The sequence below is a fragment of the Phodopus roborovskii genome, unplaced genomic scaffold, assembly GCF_943737965.1.
Source record: "Phodopus roborovskii unplaced genomic scaffold, PHOROB, whole genome shotgun sequence".
Classification (NCBI taxonomy): domain Eukaryota; kingdom Metazoa; phylum Chordata; class Mammalia; order Rodentia; family Cricetidae; genus Phodopus; species Phodopus roborovskii.
The window spans coordinates 5,597,602-5,623,883 of NW_026126603.1; the positions used below are offsets into that span (position 1 = coordinate 5,597,602).

The 26,282-nt window shown below is 41.2% G+C and overlaps 1 protein-coding gene and 1 pseudogene across 1 annotated transcript in view; both read right to left on the minus strand.

Annotated features, from left to right (window-relative positions):
• The window catches only part of Frem3 (FRAS1 related extracellular matrix 3), a 70,517-nt gene that overhangs the window by 1,804 nt on the left and 42,431 nt on the right, over nt 1-26,282 (minus strand). Inside the window, 2 exon segments of the mRNA XM_051205864.1 lie at nt 581-721; nt 3,250-3,498. Of these exon segments, the coding sequence (XP_051061821.1) occupies nt 581-721; nt 3,250-3,498 (390 nt within the window).
• On the minus strand, nt 22,539-23,191 carry LOC127237475 (V-type proton ATPase subunit E 1-like; annotated as a pseudogene).

Below are 26,282 nucleotides of genomic sequence, written 5' to 3' on the forward strand. Positions count from 1 at the left end.
TATATAGTTTTTGAGGAGCATCAAATAAATAATGGGTATTAATAGGAAATATACAACTGCCGTGAGAATCGCCAAGGTGGACTTGGATGTCGGGTCCTACTGTTTTTAATTTTCTGATAAGCACCCAACTGGCTTTTAGGAGGATGTGGGATCCAGATCCTCCTGTGTCTGCTTCCCACAACAGCACAGGGGTTACAGGTGTGCAGTGGCATGCTTATGTGGGTGCAGGGGACTGAGTCCAGGTCCTCATGCTTGTATGTGGCAGGCATTTTGCTGACTGAGCCCACCTCCCAGCCCACATGTTGATGAACACTGTAAGGTCTTAGAAATATTCCAAACATTGGAAAAATTCGTCTGAGTCCATGATAAGCAAATGGGTAATGAGTAAGTCATATAGGCTTCTGTCCGAAGGTGCTTTTGCATAGACAAGCTATTTGTCCAGTCAGGAAAAAAAAAAAAAAAAAAAAAGAGATAAAATCAAACCCACCAACATAGACCAGGTTTGCTGACCCCCGAAAGACAGACCCCGCCATCAATATGAATGATGATGACAAATTGTTCCCGCCTGCTGCTCTCTTACCTTCTGCTGGCAGTTGCTCTGTCCTCCTAGAGCACACGATGATGGAGGATGCTACAGAAAGGTCAGTGCCTCTTCACCAGATGGCTACATCCATGTAGCCAGCACTTTCTTCATCATCTCTGAAGTGCAGGGCAGGCTTTAGTGAGGTACAAAAGAACAAACCAAGAAAGGATACATTGGCCTGCTAGATGTACTTGCATGTCTCTGTGAGGACATGAACATTTGCCACACCTGCTACACCTGTCAGGTCTGTCAGGTCACACAGAACCTGCTCAAGGAGAAGAAAAAAAAACCCTAAAACTCAGAGAGCCAAGCCAGTGAACAACATGCTATGACCCTGACTCCCTTTTGGTTGGGTCTCACTTATTCTTCTGTTTTAAGAGCTTTCTGTGAAATAATAGTGAAACCCAGTCATCCAGGCAGAGCCTGGCAGTCAGCTATTATTTAGAGTTTAGGGGTGAAGTTAGGGAGGCTTTGCTGTGTTGAGACAGTTGAATCACCGTTCTGAAGTTGGGGGCCACTACTGTGCATTCTTTCATAGTATTTGTTGATTGCAGTGACAGATGTCCATCTGGGGCTGGGGGACGTGGGAATAAAATTTAAGTTCTATGAACTTTAGCTCCTAACAATAGATTTATTCTGGCCTAAATATCTTTGAAATAAATGGCATTTGGGCTAATACTAGAGGTTAAAAAAGAAGAAAGAAAAAGCCAGGAAGCTTCAACATGGAGAGAGATAACCCTGGAGTTGGAAAAAAGGAAAAAAAAAAAAAAGTTACAGAGTCACAGACATACCTTTGTAAATATATTAAGTGAAGGTGTGCCTGAGTTAAAGTTAAAAAAAATCTGGAGAGTAGAGGTCAGAGTTAAAAAATGCATTTTAGTGGACAAAAACTATACCAGAAGTTTATTGTGCACACAAGGCCTTTCGTTTTGCTTCTGAAGTCATCTGGAACCATGCCCTATGCAGTTCCCTGTTTCCCTGTTACACCTAAGGGTTAGCAGTATGCCTGCTTTATGTGGCATGGGTGATTTGCTGGTAACTTTCTCAGAGCTGGATTGTGCATTTCTTTTTTCTTTTCTTTTTTGAGACAGGGTTTCTCTGTGTAGCTTTGGAGCCTGTCCTGGAACTACGTCTTGTAGACAAGGCTGGTCTTGAACTCACAGAGATACACTTGCCTCTGCCTCCCAAGTGCTGGGATTAAATGCATGTGTGTGCCACTACAGACTGCCAGAGCAGGTCTTTCTTGACAAACATTTTCATGGTGTTGGTTCTTTCTGGCCTTGGATGGACAATACAACAAAACAAAACCAACTTGTTTCTTGTGGAAACTTGGTGACATCTTTGGAAGACTCTCACTCCCAAAGCTGTGTGTCTGTCTTTTTTGGTTTCTTGGTAAGGATGAAATGTTATCATTTTGATTGCTCACCTATCAATCCTTAAACCCCTAAGCATTTGGTGATATCCTCTACTGAGACAGTCCTAGCCTCTAGATGGCGTATCTGGACCAGACCAGCTGATGTCTTCATGAATCTATGGTAACCTTTTGCCTAGCTAGACTCTGGAAAGACTGCGTAATCCCAAAACAATCTTCTCATTTGTTTGTTCATAAAAGCAGCTAATCGCTTATCTCCTGCACTGAAGTCTCTCAGGCAGAGCAAGACTGGACTTCAAGAGAGGGTGGTGGGAATGAAGTCTATTGTTATTATTATTAATTGTGCCCATTTCTCACTCTGGTTCTTATTTTCTTAATATAATCAGCTCTAGTGCTGAGATCATGTGTAACTGCTGTAATCCCCTGATACAAAGACATTTTACTATGTGCATTTCTGCATCTGAGCATCAGTTGCTAACATGTTAATTTTGTCCCATTTAAGTAAGTCACCTGCTCTGTGTGGCCTGTTATTTGCAGAGTATACTTTTCTATCCTTCACCACACTCATGCAGTTCAACAGAATCTGACTCTGTGTTTATTAACATTTTCCTTTAATCAAGGCAATGGAGACCTAAGATGGTGGCATTGAGTTATCTACATGGTATCACATCTGGGAAGAGGCAGTTGGTGCTGAGAAATGGGGAATCCCTTCAGTTTTGGCTGAGTTTCACTTGGGCTCCCCAGAGGCCAGGAACCCTAGAAAGGGAACCAGATGGCTGCATACAGAGCTCTACAGTCACCCGCCTCCTTGTCATTTTAAGACTCTTTATGGTATTGGGGACTTATATGGGATCTTCCAAGACTTACACGACTCCTTTGGCTATGCTGTTTTCTTTTTCTTCTTAGAATGAAGTCATACACAAAGTCTTAATCTTCCTGCATTCCATTTTACTCTTGGTGTTGGTGGAGTCTACACATGTGGAAAGCTATGGCGTAGCTTTAGGAGGAAGCAGAGCATGGAGGTAATGGGAGCTGGCATAGTGGCTTGGCTGATAGAGCCCATCATACACAGAGCTCTGGTTTCTATCCCCAGCACTGCATAGAACTAGAATTATGGCTTACACCCATAATCCTAGCACTTGGGAGGTAGAAGTTCAAGGCCATCTTTGTCTTGAGGCCAGCCAGAGGTACATGTAAGCTACATGTGAGGTATCTAAAAATTGTATAATTTATCTTACAACCATGAGAGCAAAGTAGGAGCTGAGCCATTGTTTAGATTAGGAGGATTTACCATAGTCTCTGTCAGCCAGGATCGTTACCCTGGCAGTAGGGAATTTGGTTCCCAGCTGCCCTCCCACTGGCAGGCTTAGGGCAATGCTGAAGGATTCCTCCTCTTCATACAGGGAGTAGTTGATGATCAGGACCTGACATGTCTTCTCCATCTCACCCTTTTTGAAGTGGAGCATACTAGTGCTGTCTTCTGGTCATGAGATGTAATCTGACTAAGATGACTCCATGGTGGGAATTGTGCCAGTGGCAGAGCCTGCAGGCATTGTGGAGAAACAGAGGGATGGTGAGAAGAAACAGAATTCCTAGTGGAAATTTCTTCCCACTTTATCAAACTATTCGTAAACAACAGTCATCTGAATTACACATTTACCTCTTTCACTCACGAGTATTAATGTTGCAGTTGGAAGGCTCTCAGCACAGTCTACTACTTTGACATGGTGCAGATTTACTGGTCTTTAAGTAGGTGCCAGGTCCAAAGGACATCCCAGTCTCCCCTCCCCCACCCCCCAAATAAAAGTATAGGGTCCAAATTTGAGTCTAGGCCCAGCTTAATCAGGACAATAGATGGATTTCTGTCTGGCAGTTGGCTAAAAGCCAGCATTCCTCAGGAATTTGTGAAAGTAGTTCCCATCTGCCAAAATAAATCATTCTCCTTACCTCTGGCAAAAGGGACACATGGCTCCATTGACAGATACTGTGGCTGCATTTCAAAGCCCATGCTGCATCCTGGCTTCCTTGGTCCCTATTCACAAGTGCTTGCTGTGTATTTCAAAGTCCAAGTAGCTACCCCAGGCTTCCCTCTTCCTAGACAGTTATTTGTTTTCTTTATTTGTTGCTATTATCACTACTCTCTCTTACTCTCTCTATATTTTTTGCTGTTCTCACCTTCTCTCAGCCCTGGCCATGTCCATCTGTTTCTCTTTCCCTCTGCGCTGGACTCTTCCACATGTCTCTGGATGTGTTCTCTCTTTTATGCACAATAAAAGCCTTTCCCTTAATTATACCGTGGCACGGTCATGTTGGCAGTTTACTAAGCTCCTTTGCATATATAGTGTATATTGGATAAGGTTTATTTAGATTAGGAACTAAATGAACTGAAGGTTAAGAGGATACCGCAGCTGGATTATCCCAATCTTTCTTTAACAGATGGGAAAATGGAGAGCAGAGAAATTAGAACCAGGTAATCCATAGTATGACAACTGCATAGAATTTTTCCTGCCTTCCTATGCCATAGTGACATAGCACTTACACAGTAGGTAGCATTTGCACAATCTGTCACTCACATTCTGACTAGTTTCCTGTGCATCACCACCATACCATCACAAGGTTTCCTGTCAGTTTACAAACAGTACAGGATTGATCAGGGACTTTTAGCTTGGATTTAATGCACTTTATATATGAATATTTTTAGCTTTTTGTTTTTCTTTTTAAAGTGTGTGTGTGTGTTGGGAGAGGCGCATAAGTTCAGTGCCCATGGTGGCCAGAAGAGGGCATTTGATTCCCTGGAGCTGGAGTTAAGGCTTGTGAGTAGCCGACTTAGATGCTAAGAACTGAACATGGGTGGGTCTTCGGAAAGGGCAGTAAGGCATGCTCTTAGCTGCTGAGCCATCTCTATAACTCCATCTTTAGATTTTATTTAAATATTCACTTGTGTAAAGATTTATCAGTGTAAACACACTTGTCTTGAAAAATCTATATAATATGTAACTAACAATATAATTGTAGTATAGAACATTTTGTATCCTCCCACAAATACTGACTTATACTTCTTGCAATCCCTCTTCCTCCTATCTCCCAGCCTGAGAAATCACAGATCTGCTTTGTGTCATTATAACTGTATTTGGCATCCTGAGGAGTCTATACAAATGGGAACACACACCACGAAGTCTTGTGTGTCTTGACTCTTTCATTTGTCACAGTACTTTGAGAAGATGTCTCAAAGTGCATCATGGCTTTGTTTTCTTTTATTGCTGATTGTTGTTTCTGTCAGGTCCAAAGGAAACTCCAACTCCCCAAACTCCAAAAGGCAGTCCAAATATCCAGAAATGAGGTGAACCTGAATTATAGGAGGATTTCTGGTGGTTAGATAAAAGCCAGCATTCCTCAGGAACTTGGGAAACTGTCTCCCATCTGACAAAAGGAAAATATGGCTGCCTGTGGCACCTATCAATATTTCAAAGCACATTCTGACCTCTAGGCTCCCTCAGTATCACAAGCACCCATTACACATTTCAATGTCTGTGATACCATGCTATCATCCTAACTCTTCTTTCCTTCTTCTCCACCTAAACTCTCTACAGCTCATGGGGTTCTCCCCATAGCTACTCATTCTCCTCACAACCCTGTGTCCCCACTGTGTCTTCTCTATGATCTGCTCTTGACTCTCTCACCATGTTTTCTCCATTTTCCACCCCTTACTCTTTTCCCTTCTCAAAGACAGCATTGGCTGTGTCCAGTCTACTTCTTTCTCTGCTCTGGACTCTTTAAGATGCCTCTGGCTATTTTCTCTCCCATATCCACAATTAAAACAAAACCAACCAAATAGCAAACAAACAAGCAAGAGAGAGAGACCTTCCCTTTAACCATACCACATACCACAAAGTAGTCAGAAACTCAGGGGATGCATGAATGGACCCTTTCCAAGAGCCTCAGCTTCTTCTAACTGAGCCAAGTTGCTGGTTTGACTCTCCCGAGGTATAGGTCATTTGTTTCTGCTGGCTTCTGCTACCTACCACACTTGACTCCAAATTTTCAGCCACTTCTTCCTTCTGCCTGATCTCTCCTGGTACTTGGGTAAATGTCAGCTAGAAGCTGCCTGCTTTGTCTCTGTCAGTTCCTGGCACCCACTGCTGCTACAGTAATCTCACTGGTGCATCAAGCAGTTTCTCTCACTCTACTGGGCACCCATCACATGAAAAGGGGCGCCTCTGTGTGATTTGGGACATCTCTCTCTCTCTCTGATAATCATTGTGTAAACTTTCTGTATCTCAGGATTTGTAAGTTTGTGGTTTTTTAAATATAATGACTTTTGTCCTGAATGTAAAAACCAAACCAAACCAAACCAAAAGCCAATAAACAAAACAAAACAAAAAAATCAAACACATGATGGGAGATGTCATTCTGTAAATACGTTTCTCTTATTGGTTAATGAATAAAGCCCTGTTGGCCAATAGCAGAGCAAGATAGGTGGGACTAGGAGACAAGGAAGATTCGGGGATAGGTAGGAAATTTAACATGTAAGACCAAAAGAGCAGAACTTCAGACCCTCTCTCCGGTAAGATAAGATCACGTGGAAATACTTAGATTGATAGAAATGGGTTAATATTTAAGACAGAGCTAGCCAATAAGAAATGCTAGTAACAGGCAAATAGCTTTAAATATAATGCATAGTCTCTGTGTGTTATTTGGGGCTGGCGCGGCTGAGGGACCAGGCTGGCGGGAAAACAACTCATAACAAACAAACAAACAAAAACCAAAAAAACAAAAACAAATATTTGAGTGCAAAACCATGAACAATGTTTATGGAAATGAGGATCTAAAAGCAGCCTATGTTGATGATTAAGGTCTACTCAGGTTAACAGAAACTGACATAGAGATGGATATCTAACCACTTACATCTTTTCTAGCTGTGTTCAACACCAGACTTCCAGAAGATTTTAGATAAGGGATAACATATGTTAGGTGAATAAGGTAGATTTGATAGATAAGGTTTATACATTTCTAAAGTCTATTCAGGCTAGCAAAAACTAACTTGAAAATATATGTATAGTCTCTTTGTTTTTGCTAAACTTTGTTAAGCTTTAGTTCTTTGAGATAAATGGAGTTATACAAAAAACTGTGAAATTCTATAAAAGTACACTGTTAAAGAATCAGAAAAATTAAGGTTCCCAGTCTGTTTGTAGACAGTGTTTATAGTTTAAAGTTTTATTTTGGTACTAAAAGGTCTTCAGTTGAACCTTCTATACGATTTTTTAAGACTCAAATTTAACAGGGATTAAAGTGTAAAATCCTAATCTTATAAAAGCTACTAATTTGTAACTGTTAAAGATAATTAAGACATAAAAGTTAATGGTAAGTCACCTTTACATAATTAAATCCTTTAATTTTCTCAGAACTATGCTTATAGTCATGTTAAGCACAAATGTAGTTGATTCACGAAACAAGATTTAGCCTTCTGTATATGTTGTCAAGGTTAAGCCTGAAGCAAGTAGCTAGAAATTAGTTAAACAAAACTAGTGGTTTGTTTAAAATCAAGTATATTTAATAGGTTAGATTCTGACCCTTGAACTCCTCAGAGAGATCTGCTGAATATGGTGTTTAATGAAAACAAAAAGATAAGCTTCTGATGGTGGCAGCTGAGGGTGTCTGCAAAGATGGGCAGCAATGGGCTCCATACAGAGCTAGCTTCAAGTGTGGTGATGCTTACTACTGGCCAAAGAACTGTCCCATGCCTAGCCCACAAGCAGGCCTGCCCAAACTGTGGAAATACAGAAAAATCCCATCTCAAACAAAACAAAACAAACAAAAGATCACCATGGAAGATCCCAGGCCTGTTGTCCCCATGATGGGTTTCTTCATTTTAAATGATTAGAAGCCATTTGAACTACACTTCCTGCTGAAATGTATCGATTTGAGATGTCTGTGGTGGTGTTGATGGTGTGAGCTATGGCTGTATCAGTTTAGTGACAGGAAACAGACCTTAGCCAGTTCCTCCCTCTAATGCTACAGCTACATGGTCAATTCATATCATATATAAAAAAACAGGCCTTGTTTTTCTAGAACTACTAGGTCTCCTGCTGAGAAAGGCAGACTCACAGACAGACCTGGTCCATGCGCTTCATACTGAAAAAGATAAGCTCACAAAACAGATTTTGATACAAAGACAAACTCAAGCTACCATGCTGCTATTACCAACTAAAAACTCACCTTTTACTATTCTTTTATTTAAAAAGAACTTGCTTTTCAATGACTGCTCTTAGTAATCAAGCACCTATGTGTCATGGTAAGTGATTAGATGGGGGAAAAGGCTTAAAATTTATGTAAACTGCGAGGGTCTAAAGGAGTGACTTAAGGTATGTGAAAATTGATATGTAAAGATCATAAATGAAGAGATACCATAATAGAGGGAGCCATTATAGGTGTGAAGAGAAATCTGGCATGAGGGAAATGTCCAGAGATCTACAAGGATGATCCCAACTAACAATCTAAGCAATAGTGGAGAGGCTACCTTAAATGCCCTTCTCCTATAATGAGATTGGTGACTACCTTATATGCCATCCTAGAGCTTTCATCCAGTAGCTGATGGAAGTATAAGCAGACACCCACAGCTAAACACTGAGCCGAACTCCCGGAATCTAGTTGCAGCAGGGAGGAGTGATGAACAAAGGGGTCAAGACCAGGCTGGAGAAACCCACAGAAACTGTTGACCTGAACAAGGGGGAGCTCATGGACCCCAGTCTGATAGCTGGGAAACCAGCATAGGACTGACCCAGATTCACTGAATGTGGGTGTTAATTAGGAGAACTGGGCAGTCTATGGGGCCTCTGGTAGTGCATCAGTATTTATCGCTAGTATTCAAATGGACTTTGGGAGTTCATTCCATATAGAGGGATACTCTCTCATCCTAGACACATGGGGGAGGGCCTGGGCACTGCTCCAAATCATATGACAGACTTTGAAGACTCCCCATGGAAGGCCTCACCCTCCCTGGGGAGCAGAATGGAGACTGGAGGAGGGTTGGTGGGGGGAACAGGGAAGACAGGAGGGTGCAGGGACTGGGATTGATATGTGAAACAAGCTTATTTCTAATTTAAGTAAAAATCATATAAAAAATCATAAATGATGGTAAAGTTTCAGAGATTTTTTTGTTTTTGTTTTTGTTATTTTTGAGATAGGGTTTCTCTGTGTAACCAGTCCTGACTATCCTGGAACTCCCTCTGTAGACTGGATTGACCTTGAACTCACAGAGATCCTCCTGCCTCTCCCTCCCAAGTGCTGGGATTAAAGACATGTACCACCACCTGGCAAGGTTTCAGAGTTTTAACGATAATCAGTGGAGTTCTGATAGACTATTAATCTGGCCTTGGTAAGCACTGGTTACTATTAGTATAGTAACAGGCTCATAAATTTGAATTTCCTTTGGTTATTTTCTAAATATAGGCTTAAAAGTGCTTCTCACTGTGCTAAAAACACCTCTGTCCAATCCATATATATCCAGACACGCTCTAAAGTGTTGACAACTTCTCAGGCTTTCTTTTTGCTATGGCTCCAAGGCTCAAGTCTCCTCTTGCTGTTGACACTTGTTAACTGCTTTTTCTATAGTGAGGATTTCAGTACAGATTACAGACAGTGGTCATGCTAACATATCTAAAAGTTTTATCTCTTGTCAAGTTTGAAAAATGCATGTGAGTTTCAGGGAGTCATGACTTGTCTTCACTTGTCACAGTAAACTGTCAACAGCTCAAGCTTTTCCACCCACTGCTATCATAGAGCATGGGCATTTCTTCAGTCCCAGAAGCTTTCCACTGAGCTGACAGATATCATCCAGGAATTAACTGTGTCCTGTGACTGCCCCAAAACAGCTTGCAACACACCAGCCCCAGGTCGGCCTGCAGAGCCACGGCATCCTTGGACTCGTTATAAACTGGTCCGGCCAATGTGATTGTGTCTGACAAATGCTGCCCACCATTTATGAATCCCCTTCTCATTCTGGCCTTTGCCTGGCATTCCAGTCTTTCTGGGCTCCAAAGACTTCCAAGTTCAGAGTTTTAACTACTGTCTTCTTAATATTTCTTCACTCATTAGCCAGTTGATAATGAGAGATTTCTGTAGATAGTCCTTAGCTATTCTGACTTAATTTTTCCATGACTATCCCAATGCTGGTTTTTCAGTTGGTATTTACATTTATTTTTTCTGAACTAGAGTAGAATTTCTAGAAATTGGCTCTTTTTTCCTTCTTTTGTATAAAAATCAGCAACATGAAGGGCTGAGGCTGTACGGTAGTGGCAGAGTGCCTATCATACAAGAGGTACTAGGTCCAGTATTGCCAGGAGACAACCACAATGGTGGCACATACCTGTAATGGGAGCACTTGGGTGCAGGCGAGAGGACTAAGACTTCACACCAGAGCAGGAGATGTAATCCCCTGGATAAAAGTCTCATCACCAAGCTTGGTGACAGGCGTTCAAACTAGGACCCATATAGTCAAAGGAGAGAACCAGCTCCCTCATTTGTCCTCTGATCTCGACTTGTGTGCCATACACACACAATCAAATCAAGCCAAATCAAATTTCTAAGGGCAGCCTGAGTGACACAATAAGACCTTAGGAAAATGAAGGGATGAGGATGCAGCTTAGTGGTAGAAAGACTGCCTTCCACAGGCAAAGCCTTGGGTTTGACTTTGCATACCATAAAACCTGTAACAATAAAGAAAAGAAAACACCAATAACAGCATAAAATTGTGAAAAATAGCTGTAATAGCCTAAATAGCTGAGGATGACCTTACTTTTGATTTTTCTGCCTCCAGTTTTTGAATGTTATATATTACAGAGATGTACCACTATGACCGGTTTTATGAGATGCTGGGAATTGAACTCAAGACTTTGTGTATACCAAAAAAAGTATTCTATCAACTGAGCCATATCCCCAGCTCTATGTACGATTCTGGAAAATATACTTTAAGAAAGCACTTGGCTATGTATATGGATGGGATAGTCAAGAACACAGAATATTGCTACTTATATATAAATAAAAAGTTCAGCAGCTAGAGAGATGGTTAAGAGCACTGACTATTCTTTCAGAGGACCTGGGTTTGATGGGAGATGCCATTATGTATATATGTTTCTCACACTGGTTAATGAATAAAGCACTGTTGGCCAATAGGAAAAGAAGATAGGAGGGACTAGGAGACAAGGAGGAAAGAGGAAGGAGTAAGGAAGAGTCAAGATGGAGAGTCTGGAGAAAACAGAATGCTGGCCAGCTCCCTGGTAAGATAAGACCACGTGGAAATACATAGAAATGGGTTAATAATTAAGACAGAGCTAGCCAATAAGAAACAAGTAACTGGCCAATAGCATAATATCAAATACAGAGTCTCTGTGTTGATTGGGGCTGGTGCGGCAGCAGGACAAGACCAGCGGCAGGCCGAAAAACCTTACTCCTTACATATGGTGCCCATGTGGCTAATAAGAACTTCCCCTTAAACTTTAACAAAAGCTTAAAAAAGGGTTTTAGAAACAAAAAACAGAGACAAGCAAGGCTTCTTGGTAGCAGCGTTTTTCTCTGTTGGACTCTGACTTGTGAGAGACAAGCAGATTGTGCGGATCCTTTAAAGAGAGGTTTCCTGACTCAACATAAGCGGCAAAAAACCACAAGGCTTTTAAAAAACTCTGCTAACAATTCATTGGTGTGTATGAGAGCTGTCAATAGCAGGGACCACATCTCCAAGCTGGCAGCATGGGGCAGGATGGCAGTGCAGACCAAAGCAGTGAGCACAGCTTTCACTGCTGGCGGTAAAATAGCCGCAGAAACAACCATGACTTTCATTTTAGCAATGTTGTTGTTTACCAGATAAAAGACTCATGGCCAGAAAAAGATAAAGATTTACAGTAAAGACAGATTCACATTAAGAAAAAGTGTGGTCTTGGGAGAGAAAAGGAATAAAATGGTTTTATAACTACAGTGAGGAGCTGGGTGTTGTGGCACACGCCTTTAATCCCAGCACTGGGGAGACAGAGGCAAGCAGATCTCTTGTGATTTCAAAGTAAACCTGATATGCAGAGTGAATTCCAGGACAGATAAGAGTTACACAGAGAAACCCTGTCTCAAAAAATAAAAAATAAAAAGTAAAAGAAAGAGAGTAATAATAAAGCCACATAAAGATGAAAAGTTCAGAGAGAATCTGGATACTGTATGGGGTTACATTGTCTTTGTATCTTTTGACTGTTGAGGAAATAACTGTTAAAACAAATGCTGATAGATCAATCCAATTTATATATTTTAAAAATGCTTTGACTCAAAAATTTAAGTCTAAGGACAAGTTACTGGGAAAAAGGATTTCTATTTTTGTTTCCACAGAAAATGAAAAGATGTGGATTCCTTCCAGACTAATATGGTTTGATCAAGCCAGACTCCCTGAAACAGAGTCACTGGTGATCCAACGCTTGAAACAGCTTGAACAAGGCAGCTTTGCAGACTACAGCCAGGATTTCTGTGTCTTCTTAGGATTCCCCCATGACAGTGCCCCCTCTCAGCAGGAAGTAGTTTGAAAAGAACGACACCCAAATTCCCAAATATTGTCTACAAATGTTTGTTTTCATTTAAATGGGGTTGGTTATAAATGGTTAATGATCACAGCCAATTCTTTTTTTTTTTTATCAAAAAGACTAAAACACTTATGAGAAATTTAGAAACAATTTCTTCATGATTGAAGAAGAAACAGTAACTAAGGAAGGAAAGATCCATACATCATAGTCTATAAAATACATATGGAAAAATTCTGATATGCACAAGAGGGAAAGCATGACATGTTCATGGGTTGTAATAATTAATATTATAAACAGATTTTACTAATGGAAGTAATATACAGATTAAAAAAATATTACCAAAATTCCAATGTCATTTTCATGGTAAGATTCAAACAATGTTATACTTTCTTTTTTTTTTAATTTATTTTATATAGCCAAGTCCATTTAAATGAAAACGAACATTTATAGACAATATTTGGGAATTTGGGCGTCGTTCTTTCCAAACTACTTCCTGCTGGTAAGGGGCGCTGTCATGGGGGATTCAAAGAAGATTCAGAAATCCTGGCTGTAGTCTGTAAGGCTGCTTTGTCCAGCTGTGTTTTGAATGTAGGATCACCTTGTACTCTGTTTCAGGCAGTCTGGCTTGATCAAACCACATTAGTCTGGAAGGAATCCACATCTTTTCATTTTCTGTGGAAACAAAAATAGAAATCCTTTTCCCCAGTAACTTGTCCTTGAACTTAAATTTTGGAATCAAAGCATTTTTTTTTTAAAATTTAATTTATTATTTTACATGTTGACCCAGTTCCCTCTCCCTCCCTTCCTTCTCTCCCTCCCTCCCTCCCTCCCTCCTTCCCTCCCTTTTACCCTCTCTGCCCTCTCACATGCACTCTGACCACCCTCCCCTCCCATCCCCCCACACCAATTCCATATGTAGGGGAATGCCATCCAGTTGGGGTCATGTAGATCTGACAGGTAATGTGAAGTAGGGACTAGAGCTTCTCTCCTGTCTCTAGATTAAGGCAGTTATCCCTCCATGGGGGATGTGTTCGCAAGGTTTGCAAGGGATACATCCTGGCTCCACTGTCTGAGGTCCCTTAGACTGCTCAGTCCTTCTGGCTGAGACCCATATGCAGGGGGGCCTGAGTCATTCCCATTCTGGCTTCCCAGTTATCAGTCTAGTGGCCGTTAGCTCCTCCTTGTTCAGGTAAGCTGTCTGTATGTGTTTCTGCCATATGGTCTTGTCCTCTACATCTGCATCTGGGTTCTAGTTCGACTCAGTGTTTACGTAAGAGTGTTTGATCCTGTTTCCAACAGGCATTAGTTGAGGGCTCCATGGATAAGTTAGTTGTTGATCTCACTCTCCGGGAAGGGCATTTATGATAGCCTTTCCATGGAAGCTCAAATTGTTAGTTGGGAGCAGTCTTGTAGTTCTCTAGACCTTTCTTTGTGTTCAATTTTATCTTCAAACCAATATTGGCTCCCTCTTTTATGTTCTCTCTCTCTCTCTGTCTCTCCCTCTCTCTCTCTCTCTGTCTCTCCCTCTCTCTCTCTCTCTCTCTCTCTCTCTCTCTCTCCTGTCTTCTATTCCTAACCAGGCTCAATCTTCCTGGTCACACATATTTTCCTTTCCTCCCCCTCGTTTTCTAGTACTTCTCTCTCCATTCGCTGCCCCCCCCTCCACCACTTCCCCTGAGCTCTGGGGGACTTGTCCCTTCCCAGTTCTGTGAGGGACTTTATATGAATCTCTTAGAATACACCTTGTATCCTAGTCCCTCTGGTGGTGTGAATTATAGGCTGGTAATCCTTTGATCTAGGTCTAAAATCCGTATATGAGTGAGTACATACTGTGTTCCTCTTTTTGTGACTGGGTTTCCTCATTCAGGATGGTTTCTTCAAGTGCCATCCACTTGCCTGCGAATTTCAAGATACCATTATTTTTTTCTGCAGAGTAGTATTCCATTGTGTAGATGTGCCACATCTTCATTAACCATTCTTCAATTGAGGGGCATCTAGGTTGCTTCCATGTTCTTGCTATTACAAATAGTGCTGCTATGATCATAATTGAACAGATGTCTTTGTTGCATGGATGTGAATCCTTTGGGTATATGCCTAAGAGGGGGCTTGCCGGGTCCTGTGGTAAACTAATTCCCATTTTCCTGAGGAACTGCCATACTGATCTCCAAAATGGCTGTATGAGTTTGCATTCCCACCAGCAATGGAGGAGTGTTCCCATTTCTCCACATCCTCTCCAACATGAGTCATCATTGGTGTTTCTAATTTTAGCCATTCTGGCAGGAGTAAGATGGTATCTCAAAGTTGTTTTGATTTGCATTTCCCTGATAGCTAAGGATGTTGAGCACTTTCTTAAGTGTCTTTCAGCCTTTTTGATTTCCTCTATTGAGAATTCTTTCTTCAGTTCTGTACCCCATTTTTAATAGGGTTATTTGGTGTTTTGTTGACTAGTTTCTTGAGTTCTTTGTATATTTTGGAGATCAGCCCGTTGTCGGATATAGGATTGGAGAAAATCTTTTCCCAGTCTGTGGGCTGCCCTTTGGTCTTGTCGACTGTGTCCTTTGCCTTACAGAAGCTTCTAAGTTTGAAGAGGTCCCATTTATTAATTGTTTCTCTCAGTGTCTGTGCCCCTGGAGTTATGTTCAGGAAGTGGTCTCCTATACCAATTTGTTCAAGGGCACCTCCTACTTTCTCTTCTAAGAGGTTCAATGTGGCTGGATTGATGTGGAGGTCTTTGATCCATTTGAACTTGAGTTTTGTTCATGGCGACAGACATGGGTCTATCTGCAGTCTTCTACACACCCTCATCCAATTGTGCCAGCACCATTTGTTGAAGATGCTGTCCTCACCCCATTGTATAATTTTAGCTGTTTTGTCGAAAATCAGGTGTTCATAGGTGTGTGGGTTAATATCAGGATTTTCAATTTGATTCCATTGGTCTACCTGTCTATTTTTGTGCCAATACCAGGCTGTTTTCAGAACTATAGCTCTGTAGTAGAGCTTAAAGTCAGGAATGGTGATGCCTCCTGAAGTTCTTTTATTGTATAGGGTTGTTTTGGCTATCCTGGGTCTTTTCTTTTTCCATATAAAGTTGATTATTATCCCTTCAAGGTCGGTGAAGAATTGTGGAATTTTAATGGGGATTGCATTGAATCTGTTGATTGCTTTTGGCAAGATTGCCATTTTTACTATGTTTATCCTACCTATCCAAGAGCATGGGAGATCTTTCCATTTTCTGGTATCTTCTTTAATTTCTTTCTTTAGAGCCACAAAGTTCTTATTATATAGGTCTTTTACTTGTTTGGTAAGCGTTACACCAAGATACTTTATGTTGCTTGTGGATATTGTAAAGGGTGATGCTTCTCTGATTTCTTTCTCTGAAAAAAGTAGGGCTACTGATTTTTTTGAGTTTATTTTGTATCCTGCTAGTTTGCTGAAGGTGTTTATCAGCTGTAGGAGTTCCCTGGTAGAATTTATTGGGTTGCTTATGTAAACTATCATATCATCTGCAAATAGAGACAGTTTGACTTCTTCCTTTCCAATTTGGATCGCCTTGATCTCCTTTTGTTGTCTTATAGCTTGAGCTAGAACTTCTAGTACGATATTGAAGAGATATGGAGAGAGAGGGCAGCCTTGTCTTGTTCCTGATTTTAGAGGAATTGGCTTAAGTTTCTTTCCATTCTGTTTGATGTTGGCAGTTGTTTTGCTGTATATTGTTCTTATTATGTTTAGGTATGTTCCTGTTATCCCTGACCTCTCCAAGACCTTTATCATGAAAGGGTGTTGAATTTTGTCGAAGGCTTTTTCCACATCTAGGGAGATAATCATATGGTTTTTCTTTTTCCGTTTGTTTATATGGTGGATCACGTTGATAGATTTTCGTATATTAAACCATCCCTGCATTCCAGGGATGAAGCCTACTTGGTCCTGGTGGATGATTTCTCTGATGTATTCTTGAATTCGGTTTGCCAGTATTTTATTGAGTATTTTTGCATCGATGTTCATCAGGGATATTGGTCTGTAGTTTTCTTTCTTAGTTGTGTCTTTGTGACGCTTGGGTACCAAGGTTATTGTGGCCTCATAAAAAGAGTTTGGCAATGCACCTTCTGTTTTTACCTTTTGGAACACTTTGAGGAGTAGTGGTATTAGTTCTTCCTTGAATTTCTGGTAGAATTCTGCATTGAATCCATGTGGCCCTGGACTTTTTTTGGGTGGAATGCTTTTGATGACTGCTTCTATTTCATTGCGGGTTATAGGTCTATTTAAGTTGTTTGTCTGTTCTTGATTTAATTTTGGTAAGTGATAGTTATCCAGAAATTTGTCCATTTCCTTTGAATTTTCAATTTTTGTGGAATACAGATTTTCAAAGTATGACCTGAAAATTGTCTTGATTTCTTGTGTGTCTGTTGTTATGTTCCCCTTTTCGTTTCTGATTTTGTTAATTTGCATGCTGTCTCTGTGCTTTTTCATTAATTTGGATAAAGGTTTGTCTATCTTGTTGATTTTCTCAAAAAAAAAAAAAAAAAACAACTCTTCGTTGCATTGATTTTTTTTTTTTTTTTGTATTGTTTTCCTGGTTTCTATTTTGTTGATTTCAGCCCTCAAGTTTATTATTTCCTGGCGTCTACTCCTACGGGGTGAGTTCGCTTCCCTCTGTTCTAAGGCTTTCAGTTGCGCTGTTAATTCTCTTATGTGACTATCCTCTATTTTCTTCATATGGGCACTTAGTGCAATGAACTTCCCTCGTAGCACTGCTTTCAAGGTGTCCCATAAGTTCAGGTATGTTGTGTCCTCATTCTCGTTGAATATTAGAAAGTCCTTAATTTCTTTCTTTATTTCTTCTTTGACCCATGTGTGGTGCAATTGCACATTGTTCAGTTTCCATGAGTTTGCAGGTTTTCTGCTATTTGTGTTGTTGTTGAATTCCAATTTTAAAGCATGGTGGTCTGATAAGATATTCCTATTCTCTTGTATCTGTTGAGGTTTGTTATGTCACCTAGTATGTGGTCGATTTTAGAGAAGGTTCCATGTGGAGCAGAGAAGAAGGTATATTCTTTTGTGTGTGGATGGAATGTTCTATAGATGTCTGTTAACCCCAGTTGAGACATAACTTCTGTTTGTTCTTTTGTTTCTTTGTTGAGTTTCTGATTTTTGGTCCTGTCTAGTGTTGAGAGTGGTCTATTGAAGTCTTCTACTATAAGTGTGTGAGGTTTTATATGAGCTTTGAGTTTTAGTAGTGTTTCTCTAACGAATGTGGGTGACTTTGTATTAGGGGCATAGATGTTCAGAACTGAGACTTTGTGATGATGGATTTCTCCTGCGATGAATATGAAATGACCGTCTTCATCTCTTTTGACTAATTTTGGTTTGAAGTCTAACTTGTTAAGATATTAGGATAGCTACGCCTGCTTGCTTCTTATTTCCATTTGATTGGTAAATCTTTTCCCAACCCTTTACCCTGGGGTAATGTCTATCTTTGAAGCTTAAATGTGTTTCTTGTATGCAGCAGAAGGATGGATTCTGTCTTCGTATTCATTCTGTTAGCCTGTGTCTTTTTATAGGCGAGTTAAGACCATTAATGTTGAGGGTGAGTAAGGACCATTGATTGTTGATGCTTGTTTGATTTAGGTTTGTTGTTGGCAGTGGTATTGTGAATATATTAGTTATTACCCTTGGTTTCTGATGTAGTTGGATTATCTGTTGCCTACATTTTTGTGGGCATAGTTTCCTTCCTTGGGTTGAAGTTTTCCTTCCAATACTTTCTGTAGGGCTGGATTTGTAGATACGTATTGGGAAAATCTGGTTTTGTCATTAAATATCTTGTTTTCTCCATCTATAGTGATTGAGAGTTTTGCTGGATATAGTAGCCTAGGCTGGCATCCGTGTTCTCTTAATACTTTTAGAACATCTATCCAGGACCTTTTGGCCTTCAGGGTTTCCATGGAGAAGTCAGGTGTAATTTTGATAGGTCTGCCTTTATATGTTACCTGTCCTTTTTCCTTCGCTGCTCTTAATATTCTTTCTTTATTCTGTAAGCTAGGTGTTTTGATTATTATATGTCAAGGGGTCTTTTTTTCTTTGGTCCAGCCTATTTGGGGTTCGGTATGCTTCTTGTACTTTCATGGGCATGTCCTTCTTCAGATTTGGAAAGTTTTCCTTGATGATTTTGTTGAATATGTTTTCGGCACCTTTGAGGTGGGCTTCCTCACCTTCCTCTATGCCTATTATTCTTAGCTTTGGCCTTTTCATGGTGTCCCACATTTCCTGGATGTTTTGTGTTAAGGATTTGTTGGATTTATGATTTTCTTTGGTCGATGGATCTATTTCTTCTAGTTTATCTTCTGTGCCTGAGATTCTCTCTTCCATCTCTTGAATTCTGTTGGTTATGCTTGTGTCCGTAGTTGCTGATTTTTTGCCCAGTTTTTCTATTTCCAGCATTCCTTCAGTTTGTGTTGCCTTTATTTTCTCTATTTCAGTTTTCAAGTTTTGGCTTTCTGTACTTTCCTTAAGGAATTTGTTCATTTCTTCCACTTTTTTGTTTGTTTTTTCCTCCATTTCTTTAAGGGATTTTCTCACATCTTCTTTGAGGACCTCTATCATTTTTATGATGGTAATTTTTACGTTGTTCCCTTCTGCTTCCTCTGCTTTGTTGTTGTGTTCCATTCTAGTTGGTGTAGATTCCCTAGATTCTGGTGGTGTCATGCTTGTCTTTTTGTTGTTAGGTGTTATCTTGTATTGCCTTCTTCCCATAGCCTCTTCCAGTAGGTGTTGGTGGGGTCTCCCCCTCTCTCTATGGTACTTCCCCTGTGGGCTTATGTGGGTCTGAGATTCAATATCTGTAGCTCTGTGTGATCCAAGTTCTCTAGTAGGTTTCTCCACAGACATGGACCCAGGGATGGGGTCAAGGATGAGGATCCAGTAGAAGATGCCAGCAGGTACTCACAGTGGTCCTGCAGAGATAGGTGGATCTCTGGGAGGGTCCTGGACTCCAGCAGAGGACTGGAGGTGGGGTCAGAGACCAAGCAGGTGGAAATTACGGGTGGTCCCATGTGGATAGTCAGGTCTCCTTTGTTCAGAGTTGCTCTGAGAAGTCTCTGAAGTAGGGTGGATTGTTGGCTCCACCCTCTGTCCCAGTGCTCAACCAGAGCGGCAGGACCGTGGGTAGGGTAGGGCACTGGGTAGGGGGGGTAGGCTGGTGGTGGGGATGGGTGGGGGTGTATCAGAGCTCCAAGGGTGCTCTCGATGGGTACAGGAGACAGGAGCAGCAGGATCAGGAGCCAACCCAGGGAGTTCTGGCGGGGTGGGAGGAAGAGTTTGTAGGGGACAGGCAGCCCCGATTGGGCCCAGATTCACCTCTGGCCAATAGCTGGCGGAAGAGGACAAGGACAGCCAATTCTTTTTAAAGGTAAAAAGGGGATTATGGTATAGAAATGGATACTTTGTTTTGGAATGGATTTTCATTTATTGATACAATTTAAGGTCAATTTTGTGATATGTCTATTTCTCCTCTTGTTTAGGTATTGTGTTTATATAGCTCATTTAGAAATGTAATGTATAATGTAGTACAGATTATAGATAATTACCTATTATAGTCAAAGCTTAGAGTTAAGTTAGTTAAGTTTTTCAAGATACACAGAGATGTATTTGAAATAGATAGGAATTCTTCAAACCTTTCAAGGACCTACAGAATATGGCATTTATAATGGTTTAGGGTTTTTCTTGACAATGAGGCACAACTGCTCCTGGCAACACCACCTGCGTCAGAAAGGAAGATGGACATTAAAGAAACACATTATGGAGTTTGCCTCCAATATGGCAAGACTAGCCATTTGGACAAGATACTGCTTTTGCCTGGACTGTTTCACTTTATGCTTTATAAACTGGACATGCAGGACCCACAGAAAAGTGACTGCTGATTCAAAATGGACATTGCTACAGAGTTCCTGCTTCATGGAAGAGTCTGCCAGACAGTCTGCAGGACACAGAGAAAAATGACTGACAAACTGCCAATACAACAAGACAGTTTAAAGTTTCCTGCTTTGCTGAAGAGTCTGCCAGACACACTATGGCCTATGGGCTGAAGCTGGAAGATTACAGAAGAACTTCTGTTGACTAACCAGGCAATGAGTTATCTCTGTCATTTCTAGAGTTTATATACTATCCTTCTGTGGTCTTTGAAGGAGTTGAAGACAGTTATGGTTATAGTTTTCCTTAGTTAGGATTAAAGATAAGTTACATATAGGACTTTAGACTCACAAATATAGGATAGATGATAGAATAGTTTCTTTTAATCTTGCTAAATGTTAATGGACTAAATATTGTTAACTGTGAGTCTTGTTTTATAACTGTTGTGTGATATATTTTGCTATGTTAAGGTTAAAACCCTTCTTTTTATTTTAGACAGAAAAGAGGAGATGATGGGAGATGCCATTCTGTAAATGTTTCTCATACTGGTTATTGAATAAAGCACTGTTGGCCAATAGGAAAGAAGATAGGAGGGACTAGGAGACAAGGAGAAAGAGGAAGTAGTGGGGAGGAGTCAACACGGAGAGACTGGGGAGAGGAGACACTGGCCCCTTTCCCCGGTAAGAAGACCATGTGGAAATATTAGATTAACAGAAATGGTTCAGTACTTAAGACAGAGCTAGCCTATAAGAAACAAGTAACTGGCCAACAGCATTATATCAAATACAGAGTCTCAGTGTGTTAATTGTGGCTGGCGCGGTTGCAGGGACAAGACCAGTAGCAGGACGAAAAACCTTACTCCTTACATGGGTTCAATTCCCTGCATCCACATGGCAGCTTACAACTATATGTAATTCTAGTTCCAGGGGACCCAACAACCATGGCAAAGTATCAATGCACATAAAATAAAAATGAATAAATAAAAATAAAAAATAAATAAAAAGTTCAATCTTTTAGTAGCAATTTAGGTTGGAGAGGAAGGCCTATGATTGGAGACAGGAGGGGAAGGGAGTGGGGAGAAGGGAAGACTGGAGATGCTGTAGATTGGAGGCTTTTATCTAGGGGAGTCTTTGCAACTTCTGTTCCCAGCGCCTGGCTGGGGAGGTGCTCTGAGGTGCTTCCTATTACCATCTAAGCAAAATCAGCCATCCTGGCTTTCCCGTGCTGAAAGAAACCAAGGAAAAGCATCAAGAGCCCCAAACAATGACACAAATAGAAACAGAATACTCTGTTCTAACAACAGCAAAATCTTTCAAAGTTCAAAAATAAAAGCCTAGGGTCTCCTCTTACCTCACCAGAGTCCAGGCAAGCATCCTGAACCCCAGGGCATCCCCCAGCTAGAAGACCAGAGAGAAAGCAGAAACCAAAGAAGAAAAGACCCATACAACAAAAACAAACCCAAAAATCAGCGCCTAGACCTATAATCAACAAAAGACAGATGTCTAGCACTAGTGTAAGAACACAATCAACAACAACCAAGGAAATTATCTTACCACCAGAGCCCAGCCGTCCCACTACAGCAAGCCCTGAATATTCCAACACAGCTGAACCACATGAAAATGGCCTTAAAACCAACTTTATGAAGATGATACAGATCCTTAAAGAAGAAATGAATAAATCTCTTTTTTTCACATAAACCTTTGTTTTAATAAATGAAGAATATTTATGGCTTAGATTTTAAATCACATTTATAGATAAGGAAAACCAGACCCAAATAGTAACAGTAAAGCTAGTGTTTCTGGAGGAATGCAAACCCCACGTGCACTTGATACCCAAAGAGCAGGGACAGCATGCACACCCACTCTAGACCAGACTAGGAGCAGGGAGAATGGGTCCTTGGTGAGGGCCATGCAGCACCATCTGACCCCTCGAGTCCTACTTCAGAACCAGCACATGGCTGTGGTGTCAAATGAGCCCACACCAAGTGGCCCTCCCTTCTATTGACATTAGGCTGAGGCCATTGGCTGCAGAGGGATCCACTTATTACCAGTTAGAACAGAAAGAGGCAACTATACAGGTATCTGCTGCTCCAGGAGTACAGCCTCAGATGAGCAGCACCTCCCCAGGTTCAGTCCAGAAACTTCCTATTGGCATTTGCACCCAACAAGGTTCCTAGACTTCTGGCATCATCTGCTGTGTTTTGAGATCCAGCTGGCTTTTTAGAGTGTTAGAAATCTTTATCTTGTGATCTCCTTTATAGAGTTCAATTCTACCAACTATCTCCTCAGGCAGGTAAGCCTCCTGGTTAATTTGGACATTATCTTTTTGGTGGCAATTTTATACATAGGATTTGCTTTCTGTACTGCAGCTTTCACCAAAGGGAAGTCTTGTTTTCTGCAACACAAAGTCATCCAAGGTGTTAACAGCTGGAACAAGTCCTGGAGGACCAGCCCAGCCAGCATCACTTGGTATCTGGTTGTATCTTTTACTGAGTCTCTGTTTTGCCTCATTTAGCAGATCAGTGATGAGGTCATTTCTTGCTCTGAGGACTTGGAGTTTTGTTTGATTCACCAGATTGGACATTTGAATTTTCTTCTGCTGCTCACTTTACTTTTGTTTCTTCTCACAGTACTCTTTAATCTTCAGTCTTTGGGTTTGCACAAGATGACCTTTCTCAATATTGAACTCTTCTGCCTTTGCATCCATTTCATCTGCTTCTTGTTTGATTAAAGCCACCATGTGCTTAATTTGCTTCTGCACATCTGCATAACTAAGGGCCATGGCGAAGGTGAACCTCGGCCATGAACTGCCTCAAGTCTGGGCTTTAAGTGGCAGCGGAGCAAACCAAAGATAAAAACCCTGAATAAATCTCTTAAAGAATATCATAAAAGCCAAGGGGGGGGAACATATTGTTGAATAAAATGAACAAAACTGTTCAAGATCTGAAAATGGAAATAGAAGCAATAAAGAAAACACAAACTGAGGGAAGTCTGGAAATGGAAAATCAAAGTAAGCGAACAGGAGCTGCAGACACAAGCATCACCAACAGAACAGAGGGGACTGAAGAGAGAATCTCAGGCCTTGAAGAGAAATAGAAGAAATAAATACATTGGTCAAAGAAAACGTTAAATCTAAAAAATTTCAAACACAAAACATCTAGGAAATCTGCGACACCATGAAAAGACCAAACCTAAGAATAACAGGAATAGAAGAAGTGTCCCAGTTCAAAGATCCAGAAAATGCTTTTTAGCAAAATCAGAGAAGAAAAAATTCTTAATCTAAAAAAGGAAATGTTTACAAAGGTACAAGAAGCCTATAGAACACCAAATGGATTGGATCAGAAAAGAAACTCCCCTCAACACATAATAATCAAAACACTAAGCATAGAGAACAAATAAAGAATATTAAAAGCTACAACAGAAAAAGACCAAGTAAGTAACTCATAAAGGAAGACCTATTAGAATTATACCTAACCTCTCAATGGAGACTCAAAAAGTCAGAAAGGCCTAGACAGATGTGCTACAGACTCTAAGAGACCACAGATGCTGGCCAAGAGTATAATTCCCGGCAAAACTTTCTATCATCTTGGATAAAAACCCAAGATATTCCATCATACAGTTGAATTAAAAAAACAAAAAACAAAAAACAAAAAAAGTCTATCCACAAATCCAGCCCTACCAAAGGTACTAGAAGGAAAACTCTACCCACCATTCAATGTGACACAGAGAAGAAAGGCCAATCAGAGAAGTGGGGCCAGGTCCACTGTGTGTTTTTAATTATAGGGTCTTATTCAACTGCATAAAGCTAATCATTAAAATGTTCTGACATTCAATTTTCAGGCCAAGAACTATCTAATTAGCAAGTCTTTATACAAAATATCATTAAGCTAAAAAATGTTGCAGCATAGACTATAGAGTAATAAATGTTGGTTGGGCTGGTTGTACCTCCCAGGGGATATTTGTTAATGTCTGGTGATATTTTAGAGAGTCAGCTGGAGATGGGATGCTCCTGGACTCAAAAGTCTAGAGGCCAAGGCTATTTGCATAATATCCTACAAGTAATAAATTCTTACATGACCCTGAGGACAGAGGATTGGACCATACACATATCTTTTATCTTAAGGTGTTCAGAATCAAGCAAGCAGACAAGGACTTAAGACATATCTTGAAGATTTTCATGTTTTTGTGTTTGGCTGGATGTCAAGAGACTGACAGTCTTTGACCCATTCTTTAAGATTCCTTCTGGAAGGATTAGGAAGACAGCTCAGTGGGTAACAGTGTGAATCGTCAGGACCCATAGAGAAGGCCAAGCATGGCAGTGTATGCTTGTGACTCCAGAAGGTGGGGGACATTCTAAGGTGGATCCTAAGAGCTTGGTGACCAGTCAGCCTTGCTGAGATGGTGAACTTCAGGTTCGGTGAGAGACCAGGTGGCAAGTGGTGAAGGACAACACGTGATGCCCTGTTCTGGCTTCTGCATTCTGCATGCACACACATGGCATGTACCTGCATATTTGCAAGCATGTAACACACACACACACACACACACACACACACACACACACACACACACACACCCCTCAGGCATGGGAATACATAAAAATGTTCTATTTTGAAAACACCAGATATAGCCAGATTCATGTAATTTTTTAAATGTACTCTTAATTTTTTTAATCCGTTATTATTATTGTGTGTGGGCACAGTATGTATGCTTGGTGGGCCCAGCACATGTGGAGATCAGAGGACAATTTTCGGAATTAGTTTTCTCCTTATATGGTGACATGGGTTCTGGGGATCAGACTCGGGCTGTCAGGCTTGCATGGCAAATGACTTTACCCTTTGTGTCTCCTTTCCAGCCCTGATTTGCTCCTTTCTGGGACTTGGAAAGTAAAGAGGAAGTAAGGTGGGCAGAAGCACTCCTCTTTGCCAGCTAATTACAGGGGTATGTACTCAATTCCCAAGAGCCCAGCCTGTCCATGAGCAATCGAATGACTGGGCTGTAACAAATGCACTCGCCTATGTGGACCCCCAGCCGTCCTTCTTCCAGTCCACTCTGTCCACAATCAGAGGGCCTCGGAGAATGCAGTGCAATGGGCGGAACTGGGGCAGTCTGATAGAGCACAGGTAACTGCTAAGCAGGAAGTGTCTACTTAGGGTCCGCCCATCCCTCTGCCTCTGGAAGAGAACTGGGAGGCGGAGGATGCCTGTTTTGTGAGTCTGCTGGCAGGGGTGGGGAACCGGGAGCAGCCTCCCTGAGCATGGAGCCTTTCACAGACTTCCCATTCACTTTCCACATCTGAAAGGGGTTGTTCCCAGAAACTCACAGTCATTGCAACACAGAATGCCTGCATGTGAGTCTGGACTCTGCTTGTGGCTAAGACAAGGAAGTTCACAGCACGTGAGAGGCCCTCCCTCATACACGAGTACTCGGGGTGCCTGAAAGCACCCCACCCTTGCGAATCTGTGGGAACCATCAAGTCTCAGAAGAAAGGCCACTGTGACCCTCGCCCTCACTTCCTGTACTCTTGGGATATTAGTAAGACGTGTGTCTACTCTCCATTCAAGCATTCAACTGGACCTGCAGTCCATGCTGGTTTTATTCACTGTTAATTGTTAAACCAAGTCCAGACTGTGGCTATGGGTGAGTGAAGGAGGCCGTTAGCTTTATGTTAGGGTTTGGTGAGATTCTCTCAAGGCCACTCCATGGGGGTTTCCATTTGCCTCACACTGTTTGCCTGTGATATCTGATCTTGACTGGATTTAGAAACACTGGAAATAACTCTTGGCATTTCTGTGACAGATTAGAATAAGTTATTGAAGTAGGAAGACATACTGCACACGTAGGGGTGCCCTGCAGGCAGGGGCGCTGGACTC